The 13,491-nt window shown below is 42.1% G+C and overlaps 1 protein-coding gene across 6 annotated transcripts in view; it reads left to right on the top strand.

Annotated features, from left to right (window-relative positions):
• LOC105029560 (rho GTPase-activating protein 42) overlaps positions 1 to 13,491 on the top strand; it is a 131,275-nt gene that overhangs the window by 69,745 nt on the left and 48,039 nt on the right. For all 6 annotated transcript variants that reach the window (XM_029119016.2, XM_029119021.2, XM_029119019.2 and 3 more), the window contains exon 4: positions 926 to 997. In XM_029119016.2, the coding sequence (XP_028974849.1) occupies positions 926 to 997 (72 nt within the window). The remainder of the gene's footprint in view (positions 1 to 925; positions 998 to 13,491) is intronic.

Here is a 13,491-nt window from a genome sequence, read left to right as displayed (position 1 = left end):
CTTCAAATAGCTGAAGGCGTATCGGCACTTTGCCATTTGGAAAACTAATTTAGACAGAAAGCCTCTGATAAGAGATATGCCCTTTCAACATACTGAACATCTTACATTCAATTCAATAGAAAATATAATTATCTGGGAAAGGGACTTGGATTGACTCAGAGATTAAAAAATAAGGAAGTTGCAGCATGCTTTCTGCCTGGATTAAAATACAAAATACTGCTGTTTCTGTAATGCCTAATTTGTAGTATATAAATAAATACAGGATGGACACAATGATAATATATTTATGTGGATTATATTTTCAGCCTGTGGAGTTTGGACATCTGGGCATTCAAAATGTGTTGAATGAATATTAAACAGCTTGAACAGGGCAGAGCACATGGAGGTGGGGTGTGGTATTTTGGGACAGTGGGACACTGATTTGTGGGTGGAAGACAGAAAAGGACATGAGAGAGGGAAGATGACAGGAAGATGACGGAAAGCAACAAAGAGACTGGGGACATAGAGACAAAGAAATGGGGACTGAGGACATCGAGACAGAGAGATTGGGACTGGGAACATAGAGACAAAGAAATGGGGACTGAGGACATTGAGACAGAGTGGGACTGAGGACAGGCCAGAGCCTCACTGATGTCCCCTGCTCCCAGCCTGTGTGTGTCTGTCTGTCTGTGTGTGTGTGTGTCTCTGTGTGTGTGTGTGTGTGTGTGTCTGTGTGTGTGTGTGTCTCTGTGTCTGTGTGTGTGTGTTTGTGTGTCTCTGTGTCTGTGTGTGTGTGTGTCTGTGTGTGTGTCTGTGTATCTGATCAGAACTTCACAGCACAGAATCCATTAAAGACCAGGTACCCCCTCAGCACTGAAATATTGCTCTTGATCTGTGATCGGAAAGAGTTGACGATGTGACAGTTACTTTGTTTATTTGCTTTTAGATCCAGAATGCTGATGACGTTTTGATTACACCCCTGGAGAAGTTCCGGAAGGAGCAGATTGGAGCAGCCAAGGTAAGGAAGAACAACGTAGCAACACATTCAGCTGTTCAGTAGATAATATTAGATAAAATAATTGGACGCTGACACAACTTTTGTTAATTTGGCTGCTTACCGAAATATATTAAACTTACAGTTAAATAATGAATATAGGCTTAAAGTGCAGTCCCTCAGCCTTACTTTGAGGGTATTCACATCCAAAATGGAGGAAGGGTTTAGGAATTACAGCTCTTTAATATGTAGCCCCCTCTTTTTCAAGGGACCAAAAGTAATTGGACAATTGACAAAAATACTGTTTCATGGACAGGTGTGGGCTATTCCTTTGTTATTTCTTCATCAATTAAGCAGTTAAGGTCTGGAGTTGATTCCTGGTGTGGCATTCACATTTGGAAGTTGTTGCTGTGAACCCACAACATGCTGTCAAAGGAGCTCTCAATGCAAGTGAAACAGGCCATCCTTAGCCTGCAAAACGAAATTAATCAGAGAGATAGCAGGAACATTAGGAGTGGCCAAATCAACAGTTTGGTACATTCTGAGAAAAAAATTATGCAGTGATAGGCACTGCAACACATAAAGGCCTGGATGTCCACAGAAGACAACATTGGAATTTCTGCAATGGCTGAGTCGATCACTTGAGCTCAACCTGATCAAGCATGCATTTCAGTTGCTGAAGACAAAACTTAAGGCAGAAAGACTCATGAACAAACAACAACTGATGACAGCTGCAGTAAAGGCCTGGCAAAGCATCACAAATGAGGAAACCCAGTATTTGGTGATATCTATGCGTTCCAGACTTCAAGCAGTCATTGCCTGCAAAGAATTCTTGAGAAAGTATAAAAAATTTATACTTTTATTTATGATTGTTTTAATTTGTCCAATTACATTTGAGCCCCTGAAATTTTGGGGACTGTGTATGAAAATGGTTGCAATTCCCCTTGAATTAAAGCTGAATTACAGTTGCACTTCAATTGCATCTCGGTTGTTTCATTTCAAATCCATTGTGGTGGCTTACAGAGCCAAAATTATTAAACTTGTGTCAGTGTCCAAATATTTCTGGAACTAACTGTATCAGATGTATATACGCTGGCTCAATTAGAAGCAGAACTGGTCTAGACTTGTATGTATTATGCTAATACGTGTCATTATGATGGGTAGCTAATACGAGAGTGGGAAGTTGCATATTAAAGTATGCTAATCAAGAGAATTGTTAATTGATGGACCCAACCATCAAACTAGTAGTAGTAGTTTCAAATGATAATAGAAACAAACTTTTAAATGTTATGCGTAGCTTGCAAAACTATTCTGAAAGTACATGCAATTTCCACGTGTTCCACCGTAGACTGTAATAAAAACATAGCACACGTATCAGGCCTGGCGAGCTCCAGTCGATGCGTCCAACAGATTGTATGGCCACCTCCTGTAGGAGTTTATTAGCGTTTATTACACCAGCTATGATGAAGGAATACACAGTTCAGGCCTTTCTCTTCTCCGTTGAGGAACAGCTGAAGAGTGGCACAGACGGAGAAGAATGTTTTGAAAGCTAGACTGTCAAGTTGGCATGTTTTGAAGTAGCTTTTATAATAGGAAGGTAAGGGACATTGCATTACATCATCACCCTACATCATTATCTTACCAGTGGTGTGGTCTGTAATTGTAACCCCAGACAACACAAACTGGATCTCTCTTAGAGAGCGCTACATTTGACCCCTGCTTTTGCCCCGAGCCACATGGGCTGTAGTGGAAGGAAGTGTACTGTTGAGGGAATTGGGTGCGATTTGGACACAGATGCGGTGTCGTCCAGCTCTGACAACAACAACTGTAATTTCTGCACTGTGGTTAGCTTTCTGTTCTCGTCGGCTCTGGGGTGGCTCACCACTGTGCTGTGTGTGTGTCTGTGTGTGTGTGTGTGTGTGTGTGTTTGTCTCTGTGTGGGTGTGTATGGTGCTGTCTTGTTGCTATGGGCCATTCATTATAGACCAAAGCACGGGCAGCTTGAAATGGCAAGTACCACGTCTGTAGTCAATCCCTTGGTGACACACTCACACACACGCACACACACACACACACACACACGCAGAAGTAGATCTGAACACACACAGGCACATTGGCTGGAGGTTAACATAGACACACACACATTTCCCACAGCTCCACCATGTCTCTTCACACAGTCTTTGACAGTTTGCCTTTGACAGTTCCCTTTTGAAACTTGTGTGTAATATCTTTTTCGGAATTTCTGATTTATTTTATTACTCTTTTCAGTTTTGTTATTTATCACACGTTCCTTTTCCCCCCACTTGATTTGGCAATGTAAACAAATGTTTCCCATGCCAATAAAGCCCTCTAAATTGAATGTGTGCTGAACTGAGAAAGGAGACAAAGTGAGCTTGGGAACTCAATGGTCTTTTGAAAGAGGGGTTTGTGCGGTTTAATAAAACTTTTGAAAAGTAGATCTGAAATAAATGAAAAACATGCCAAATGTAGCATTTTAGCCATCTATATAGCCAAGAATGCGTTATATAAGGTTTGTTGGTGTGTTGGACTGTTCCTCATTTTATTCCAGGCAGCACGGTAGCGGACTGCCAATCCACAGCTCTATGCATCCCGCCCCAGAAGAATGGGAAGCCTATTTTCATCAGAAAGGTCTTTGAAGCCTTGAATGATGTCTGTAATGGTTTTATTTATGAAATTTTGTCATGAAATGCAGCACTCTCTCAGGTTCAGCAGTGGTCCAGTGATTGCACAGCCTTTCCTTTACAGGGAGTCAGGTTTTCCTGTGTCTGCTCTTCTCAATGGCAAGGCCGTGCTGACTGAGCCTGTATTATGTTCTGGTTCTATGTCCTGGTTCTATGAAGGTTTTGATTAGTAACCATGGTCTGATAGTTGGACATGATGTACTGTCCATTCAGGGCACTGCATGATCCTTGGTGCTTTCATTTGCCTTTGCTCAATAAGAGTTGTTTTGACTGTTTGGAGATGTGGTTTATTCTGATTGGATGCTCTGGCCCTGAGGGTTCAGTGTGTTCGTACAACAGGTTGGTGAACTCAGCCACCGGATCTGTTTGATGAAAGAACCCTTGGTGTTGCAGGGTTTGGTAATGATGTTGGGGGGGGGGTCACTGGATTTTAAGATGTGTCATAAATTTGATAGATATCGATGTCTTTTCGTTTTGGCCTAGAATGACCTGGGTCTCTCAGTTCATTCTGCCTCATTTACTATGTGTCCAGTTCAGCTTTACTTTTAAACGTGGAGTTATATTGTGTGCAGTATGATATGTGATTTGTTACAATTGAAAACATTGGTGCAATTCCCTTAGGTCAGATTCTTCTCTAAAAATATATTTTTCAGGTAGAGGGAGGCATCAGGATGCGCGATGAACGAAAGATTGTGCCGGACCTTACTGACAGGCATTTCTATAGATTAGATTAGATTCAACTTTATTGTCATTGAACAGTACAAGTACAGTACAACAAAATGCAGGCAGCATCTAACCAGAAGTGTAAATAGAGGGCAGAAAAGTTACAAGTATTTACAAGTATTAAGTATATGTATATTACAAGTGGAATGTATAGATGTGCGATGAAGGCAAATGCAGTACATATGGCAATACTAAATGTGCAATTAGACAAATAGAGTGGGGCAGAACATTTAAACGTACAAATATTAGTTATAGTATTTTACCAGTGGGATAATAGTTTAAATGGTAATTCTAAATGCCATTCTAAATGTGAAATCAAGGCAAACTGAAGGAGTAAGGTAGCATGTGCAACCGGGATGCAGAGACGGCAGCAATGAGGTCCCCAACATAGACATACATATGTGACAACAGCAGAAATATGATGGCTATTCTAAATGTGCAGAGCAGGCAAACTGAAGGTGCAAGGTGGCATGTGCAACTGAAATGCAGGGATAACAGCACTGAGGTTCCCGAGGTAAACACGTACCTATAACGTACCTGTAACAACTTTCATTATCAGACTTTGTAAGGCAGTGTCAGAGTAGTACAAAAGGAGTAGTGCAACAATGTCCCTTACAGTAGATTGGAAGAAACTGTTTCTGAGCCTGCTGGTGTGGGAACAAAGAGACTTGTACCGTCTGCCTGATGGTTGGGGGTTGGAGGGCAAGCAGTTGGTGGCATGGATGTGAAGGGTCCCTGATGATCCTGGGCACCCTGTGCAGATGCTGCTTGCGCTGGAGGTCCACGATGGCAGGAAGATGGACACCAGTGACGTGTTGGAAGGTTTTCACTACCCGTTGCAGGGTCATCCGGTCGGCTACAGAACAACCGCTAAACCACACTGTGGCGCAGTTTGTCAGAATGCTCTCAATTGTGCAGCGGTAAAAGCTCAAGATCCTTGGACAGGCAGGCTTTCTTCAGCCTCCTCAAAAAGTACAGGCACTGCTGTGCCTTTTTTTGACCAGGGCTGAGGTGTTGAGGGTCCAGGAGAGGTCCTCAGAGATGTGGACATCTCCGAAAACCAGTTGGTTAGGAAGTCCAAAGTCCAGTTGTAGAGAGAGGGGCTGATCCCCAGGTCATGGGGTTTGTTGAACAGCCTAGAGGGGATGACCATGTTGAATGCTGAGCTGAAGTCTATGAATAGCATTCTCACATATTTGTTAGTTTTGTCCAGGTGGGTCAGGGCAGAGTGTAAATCTGTGGAGATGGTGTTCTCTGTAGACCAGTTCGACAAACTGGTAGGGATCCAGTGTTGGGGGGAGGCAGGACTTAAGGTGGGCCAGGACTTCATTATTGTAGGAGTGAGTGTGACAAACCTAACCCTAACCCTGATCCTAACCCCAGACCTAACCCTAATCCTAAACCCAGACCTAACCCTAATCCTAACCATGCAGGGCAATGGGTTTTATAACTGATTGGTGTATTTTAAGTCAGATTTTAAGGTAACATTTATTGTGGGGTTTTCTGTAATGTAGAAGCCTTTCTTGCCTTATCTTGTTGGTCACTCACAGCCGTGTTTAACTAACCTGTGCTTACCTGTGATAACTTTTAGGGACGTGTTGTTATCTGCCCCAGGGAAACAGTGTCTAAGTAGAATTTATGTCTTGTTCCTGGTCTTCCACCAGACAGAATCTTTGCAGAAGATCTAGGTTCTGCTGGCCCCCTGGTTGGTCGGTCTCTTTCGTTCTCTCTTACTGTACTCTCTTTTTGTCCTTTTTATCTTTTTTTCCCTAACTCTTTCTGTTGTCTTATTGTTATTTCTCCATCATTCTCTGTTTATGAAATTGCTGCTAAAAAGCTACTCTCCTCCTCTCCTTTTCTGTCTCTCCCATCTTTTTATTTCCTGGTAATGGTTAACTCTCCTCCCCTCCCCCTCCATGCACGCACACTCCCCTTTCCTGCCAAACATTAATCTAGCTAGAGTGAGATTAAATGCAGATATCACCAGCGAGTGCCTGGACAACTTTCCCAGAATCCTTTGACCAGCGTCTGTGTTCCAAACAGCCCCCTATTCCTTATACTGTGCACTTCTTTCGAGCAGTGCTGCTGTTGCAAGTAGTGCATAGGGAATAGGGTGTGGTTTGGCAGCCTGACCTCTTCTCCACGTCTGAGAACGTCAGATGAAAACACAGAGAATGGAGTGGAGTACACCTTACCTTATTTGGGAATACCCCAGATGGTAACCCGGGTGAGGTCACTCATCTTGTGATGTATAGCCTGGCTCTGTTTAGGTCAAAGCACAGCAGTTCCCTGGACTCAATAACACCCCCCACACTGACCTGTCCTTCTATCTCAGTTACAACACTCTCATCTGTCCCTCTATCTCAGTAACAACACACTGATCTGTCCACCAATCTCAGTAACAACGCACTGATCTGTCCTTCTATCTCCGTAACAACACACTGATCTGTCCTTCTGTCTCAGTAACAACACACTGATCTGCCCTTCTATCTCAGTAACAACACACTGATCTGTCCTTCTATCTCAGTAACAACACACTGATCTGTCCTTCTATCTCAGTAACAAACACACTGATCTGCCCTTCTATTTCAGTAACATCACACTGATCTGTCCTTCTATCTCAGTAACAACACACTGATCTGTCCAATCTCAGTAACAAACACACTGATCTGCCCTTCTATCTCCGTAACAACACACTGATCTGTCCTTCTGTCTCAGTAACAACACACTGATTTGTCCTTCTGTCTCAGTAACAACACACTGATCTGTCCTTCTGTCTCAGTAACAACACACTGATTTGTCCTTCTATTTCAGTAACAACACACTGATCATTCCCTCTATCTCCGTAACAACACACTGATCATTCCCTCTATCTCCGTAACAACACACTGATCTGTCCTTCTATCTCAGTAACAACACACTGATCTGTCCTTCTATCTCAGTAACAACACACTGATCTGTCCAATCTCAGTAACAAACAGACTGATCTGCCCTTCTATCTCCGTAACAACACATCTATCTGTCCTTCTGTCTCAGTAACAACACACTGATTTGTCCTTATATCTCCGTAACAACACACTGATCTGTCCTTCTATCTCAGTAACAACACACTGATTTGTCCTTCTATCTCAGTAACAACACACTGATTTGTCCTTCTATCTCAGTAACAACACACTGATCTGTCCCTCTATCTCAGTAACAACACACCTATCTGTCATTTTATCTCAGTAACAACACACTGATCTGTCCTTCTATCTCAGTAACAACACATCTATCTGTCCTTTTATCTCAGTAACAGCACACTGAACTGTCTATCTATCTCAGTAACAACACACTGATCTGTCCCTCTATCTCAGTAACAACACACTGATCTGTCCCTCTATCTCAGTAACAACACACTGATCTGTCCCTCTATCTCAGTAACAACACATCTGTCTGTCCTTTTATCTCAGTAACAGCACATTGACCTGTCTATCTATCTCAGTAACAATGCACTAATCTGTACTGTCTCAGTAACAATGCACTGATCTGTCCATCTATCTCAGTAATAACACTGATATTTTATGTCCTCTTTTCTGTCTGTCTCTCTTTGTCTTTCTCTTCTCTTTCTTTCCTTGTTTTTCTCTGTTTTCTCTTCCCGTTCTCTGTTTTAATCTCTCTGTCTCAGTTCTTTTCTCTTTGTCTCTGATACAGGCAATTGTTATCCCAATCTTGCAAGCCCATTTTTAACAGTCATTGCTGTAGATAGGAATCCCAAGAATTAGGAGGGGTTTGTGACGGTCTCGATAGAGTAAAAAGCAGACTTGACAATTCCCATTCATGTATGTACAATGAGCACAACAACGTTTCCAGAAGTTTCAGTTTGACTATTAACTTTTGTAGCTACAGTACCTAGCCATGCTTTGAAAGCAAGCGTGGTGAATATATAAAAGTATTTTACATGACTGGTTCCGGTGCATGGTCAGCTAATATTGACACCCTTGTATGGTTGAGTTTTGCATTAGTTGGCTAGCAAATGGTGTGGTAGTTCTGGACTGTCAAGTGTAATTCACTGCATGGTTGAAATCAAAGGTTTTGGGCTTAGCATGAAAGGGGTACAGTGGATATGAAAAGTCTACACACCCCTGTTAAAATGCCAGGTTCTTGTGATGTAAAAGAATGAGACAAAGATAAATCATGTCAGAACTTTTTCCACCAGAGAGCTTCCAAACCATCAGAGTGATCTCATTGTTGTAAGATATCAGTCAGGAGAAGGGTACAAAATAATGTCCAAAGCATTAGATATACCATGGAACACCGTGAAGACAGTCATCATCAAGTGGAGAAAATATGGCACAACAGGGACATTACCAAGAACTGGACGTCCCTCCAAAATTTATGAGAAGATGAGAAGAAAACTGGTCAGGGAGGCTTCCAAGAGGCCTACAGCAACTTTAAAGGAATTGCAGAAATGTCTGGCAAGTACTGGTTGTGTGCTACATGTGACAGCAATCTCCCGTATTCTTCATATGAATGGGCTATTGGTTAGGGTGGCAAGACAGAAGCCTTTTCTTACAAAGAAAAACATCCAAGCCCGGATGATCAGGTCCCCCAAAAGCACATGGGGAGATGTGTTATGATCTGATGAAACCAAGGTTGAACTTTTTGGCCATAATTCCAAAAGGTATGTTTGGTGCAAAAACAACACTGCACCATACCCACAGTGAAGCATGGTGGTGGCAGCATCATGTTTTGGGGCTGTTTTTCTTTAGCTGGAAGTGGGGCCTTAGTCAGGGTGGAGGGGAATTATGAACAGTTCCAAATACCAGGCAATTTTGGCACAAAACCTACAGGTGTCCGTTATAAAGTTGAAGATGAAATTCACCTTTCAGCACGACAACGACCCAAAGCAAATCCACAAAAGCATGGCCCGATGATCACAGCCATACAATATTGGTTTTCAGCCTTGTCTCTTGCGTATAGAGATTTTTCTGGATCTCTCTTACTGAGTGACTGACTTGAGATTGCCCCTTGTTAAATTGCGTAGTGGTTAGAGACGCGGAATACCGTGCAAGAGGTCCCATGTTTGAGTCTCTTCAAGTTATCAGTTATCGTCACCTATATTGATAGTGTTTGTATCAGTGTCATTCACGAACGAAAAACGTACGTGTTGTGTCATGAAATGAAATATCTTTGGCAGTGTGAAGTTCGTTTTCAGTCTCGCTTGCAATCCCACATTTTTTGGAAACGGGGTGGTAAAACAAGGATACACAAACACACACCCAGACACACACAGACAAGGCTGTTCTCCATGCTCCAGCTGTTTATTCACTATTATCTGTTCATAACCACCTGGGCTTGCTGCACACACACAAACACACGCACACACACATATTTCCGTCAGCTTGAGCCAGGTTACCTCCTGGGGCTCTGAAGTTCTAAATGAAATCTACCAGCAGTTCCAATGGAAAGGCAGAGGATCCTGTTTTACTAATACCCCTTAAGTATTTCAAAACAAAGAAAAACAATGGGGACAAAAAATGTGCATTGTGAGAGACTGGGGGATGAATAGTTGACTGGATGGAGAGAGGCTGGAATAATAGAGACTGCTGGCTAACCCTTAAGATAGAGAACAGAAAGCTGGCATACCCATAACAGATGGAGCAGAAGGCTAGCGTACCCATAACAAATGGAGCAGAAGGCTAGCGTACCCATAACAGATGGAGCAGAAGGCTAGCATACCCATAACAGATGGAGCAGAAGGCTAGCATACCCATAACAGATGGAGCAGAAGGCTAGCGTACCATAACAGATGGAGCAGAAGGCGAGCATACCCGTAACAGATGGAGCAGAAGGCTAGCATACCCATAACAGATGTAGCAGAAGGCTAGCATACCCATAACAGATGGAGCAGAAGGCTAGCGTACCATAACAGATGGAACAGAAGGCTAGCATACCCATAACAGATGGAGCAGAAGGCTAGCATACCCATAACAGATGGAGCAGAAGGCTAGCATACCCATAACAGATGGAGCAGAAGGCTAGCGTACCATAACAGATGGAGCAGAAGGTGAGCATAACCATAACAGATGGAGCAGAAGGCTAGCATACCCATAACAGATGGAGCAGAAGGCTAGCGTACCATAACAGATGGAGCAGAAGGCGAGCATACCCATAACAGATGGAGCAGAAGGCTAGCGTACCATAACAGATGGAGCAGAAGGCGAGCACACCCATAACAGATGGAGCAGAAGGCGAGCACACCCATAACAGATGGAGCAGAAGGCTAGCATACCCATAACAGATGGAGCAGAAGGCTAGCGTACCATAACAGATGGAGCAGAAGGCTAGCATACCCATAACAGATGGAGCAGAAGGCTAGCGTACCATAACAGATGGAGCAGAAGGCGAGCACACCCATAACAGATGGAGCAGAAGGCTAGCATAACCATAACAGATGGAGCCAAAGGCGAGCACACCCATCTTATTCTGTGGGCTGCTGTACACAACCTGTATTATCATCATATAAAAACACTGAGGAACAAGGTGATTGTGTAAAACAAAAAGTTCTGTCCACAAAAGAGGAGATTTGAATCTATAGTAGAGACATTTCTCTTTCCTCCTAGGTCACATCCCTCTGATCAGATTAGACTGGGAGAAGTAGTAGTTGTAGTGTCTTGGTGTGTGTGTAGGTGTGTGTCTGTGAGCTAGGTAGTAATTCCCTCGAGAGTGGTTTCTGACAGCAAAATGCCTGAGGATCAATATAATATGGTATTCTTAGATCTGTGTCAGACTTGTCAAGGAAGGAGCACAACTAATAAAAAGTAGTTGAAGATCGATGTTACCAAGTTAGCTGTTTTCTCCCTCCAGTTGGTCTAAGAGGTTGAGACAGATCAGTTACGGACAGAAGATGAGTCTCGTCTTCATCGTCTAAACTTCCTAGGCTTCTACTGCTCTGTTGACGGGATTTCAGGGTTGTTGAAAACCACATAAAATTGCACAAATGGCTGTCAGTCGTTTTGGATAATAGCATCAAGGGAAATCGTTTGGCAAAACTTGACTTTAGTGTGTGTCAAAATAAAACATGGAGATATGTAGAATTGCTACTTTAAATTGCAGTTGCTTCTGTGGGATTACAGTCTGTTTTGCAATAACATCTTCAGTTTTTTAACCAAACTCCATTTTTTAATGTTCAGTGTTAATTAAGGAGCCTGATATCTCCTTAGGAATAAGGCTGTGTGGCAGTGAGAATAGTTTTGAGCCTTTTTACTAAAATGATTTCAGCTCCTCTCCAATTTAACATATTCTCTCTCTAAAAGGCTTTCATTGGTGTTCTAAATGTTTCTTCACATTGCCAAAGTAAGTGGAAAATAATAATAATAGAAAATAAAAGCTTGATTTTCTCTCCAACTCTGCCTTTTTGTTCTAATACTGCGGTATAATTTGAGTTTAAAATAAATTCACAAGTTCCCAAGAAGATTCTGACCATTAACATAATATCCTGGTACAATTGAAAGCATTGACACTGAATTATTATATTAACCAACATCCAGTGTTGGGCCCATGTTTCATGAGCTGAAATAAAAGATCACAGACGTTTGCCATAAGCAAAACAGAACATGTTCCTCTCAAATATTTTGCCCAAGTTTGTTAACATCCCTGTTAGTGAGGACTTTCCCTTTGCCGAGATAATTAATCAACCTGACCAATGTGGCATATCATGAAGCTGATTTTAACACCAAATTCATTACACAGGTGTACCATTTGCTGGGAACAATAAAAGGTCATTTGAAAATGCGATACTAAAATATGTCGAAGACACTACTGTTTTCATGATGTTGCTGATGTGGGCCTAAAGCGCTGTTATCTTGGTTACCAGATTCCTGCCGCTACTGCCTACTATGAACGGCCTGTGCAAAATAACTTGTATTGATATTTAATGGTCATTCTGGCCCCATGCATGAATTAGCCATGGTTCTAATGAGCACACAGAGATCCACTTTCATTTTCTGCCTCACAGACCCCATTTAAAAAGCCACCTATGGTGAAACAGTGTGTGAGTGTGTGTATATCACACCAAATCCTCTCAAGTCAGGACACCATCTCTAACTTTACTGATTTCAGCCGTTTTTCAGTTTTCATTGCTATCCACGCATACAACCAAACTATCTTCTCACACACACACACAATCTCTCTTCTCCCTGTTGTGTCCAGGGTGGTGATTGGTCTTGATAGTTTTTCGAGGGTTTGTGTCAGAACTGCTCCAATAAGACTGTGTGTGGTGTATCTCTGTCTATCTCTTCTCCAATAAGACTGTGTGTGGTGTATCTCTGTCTATCTCTTCTCCAATAAGACTGTGTGTGGTGTATCTCTGTCTATCTCTTCTCCAATAAGACTGTGTGTGGTGTATCTCTGTCTATCTCTTCTCCAATAAGACTGTGTGTGGTGTATCTCTGTCTATCTCTTCTCCAATATGACTGTGTGTAATGTATCTCTCTCTATCTCTTCTCTAATAAGACTGTGTAATCTATCGCTGTATTTATTTGCTTTAATAAGTATGTGTGTAATGTATCTCTATCTATCTCTGCTCTAATAAGACTGTGTGTAATGTATCTCTGTCTATTTCTTTGCTCTAATAATACTGTGTGTAATTTATCTCTGTACATCTCTGCTCCAATTAGACTGTGTGTAATCTATCGCTGGATTTCTTTGCTCCAATAAGACTGTGTGTAATTTATCTCTGTACATCTCTGCTCCAATAGGACTGTGTGTAATCTATCGCTGGATTTCTTTGCTCCAATAAGACTGTGTGTAATTTATCTCTGTACATCTCTGCTCCAATAGGACTGTGTGTAATGTAGAACCATCTCTTGAATCATGACAGCTGCCTCATGCAGATGATCAGTGTGTCTGGGTTCTGTTCGTTCTATGTCTGATGACTCACACCACAGATCTGTCGATCGTTACATACAATCTGAATTTGCAATCATTGAAAATAATTTGAGGGATATTGTTTGTGGTGACAACAAGGAAATTGAGGGTTTGATCATATCTAACCATGTAATTGTAACAATGAAACTTACATAATGAAAGGTTAAAGGGAGGTCAATAATA

Source organism: Esox lucius, chromosome 1 (genome assembly GCF_011004845.1).
Source record: "Esox lucius isolate fEsoLuc1 chromosome 1, fEsoLuc1.pri, whole genome shotgun sequence".
Lineage (NCBI taxonomy): Eukaryota > Metazoa > Chordata > Actinopteri > Esociformes > Esocidae > Esox > Esox lucius.
This window is presented reverse-complemented; position numbering and strand designations above follow the sequence as displayed.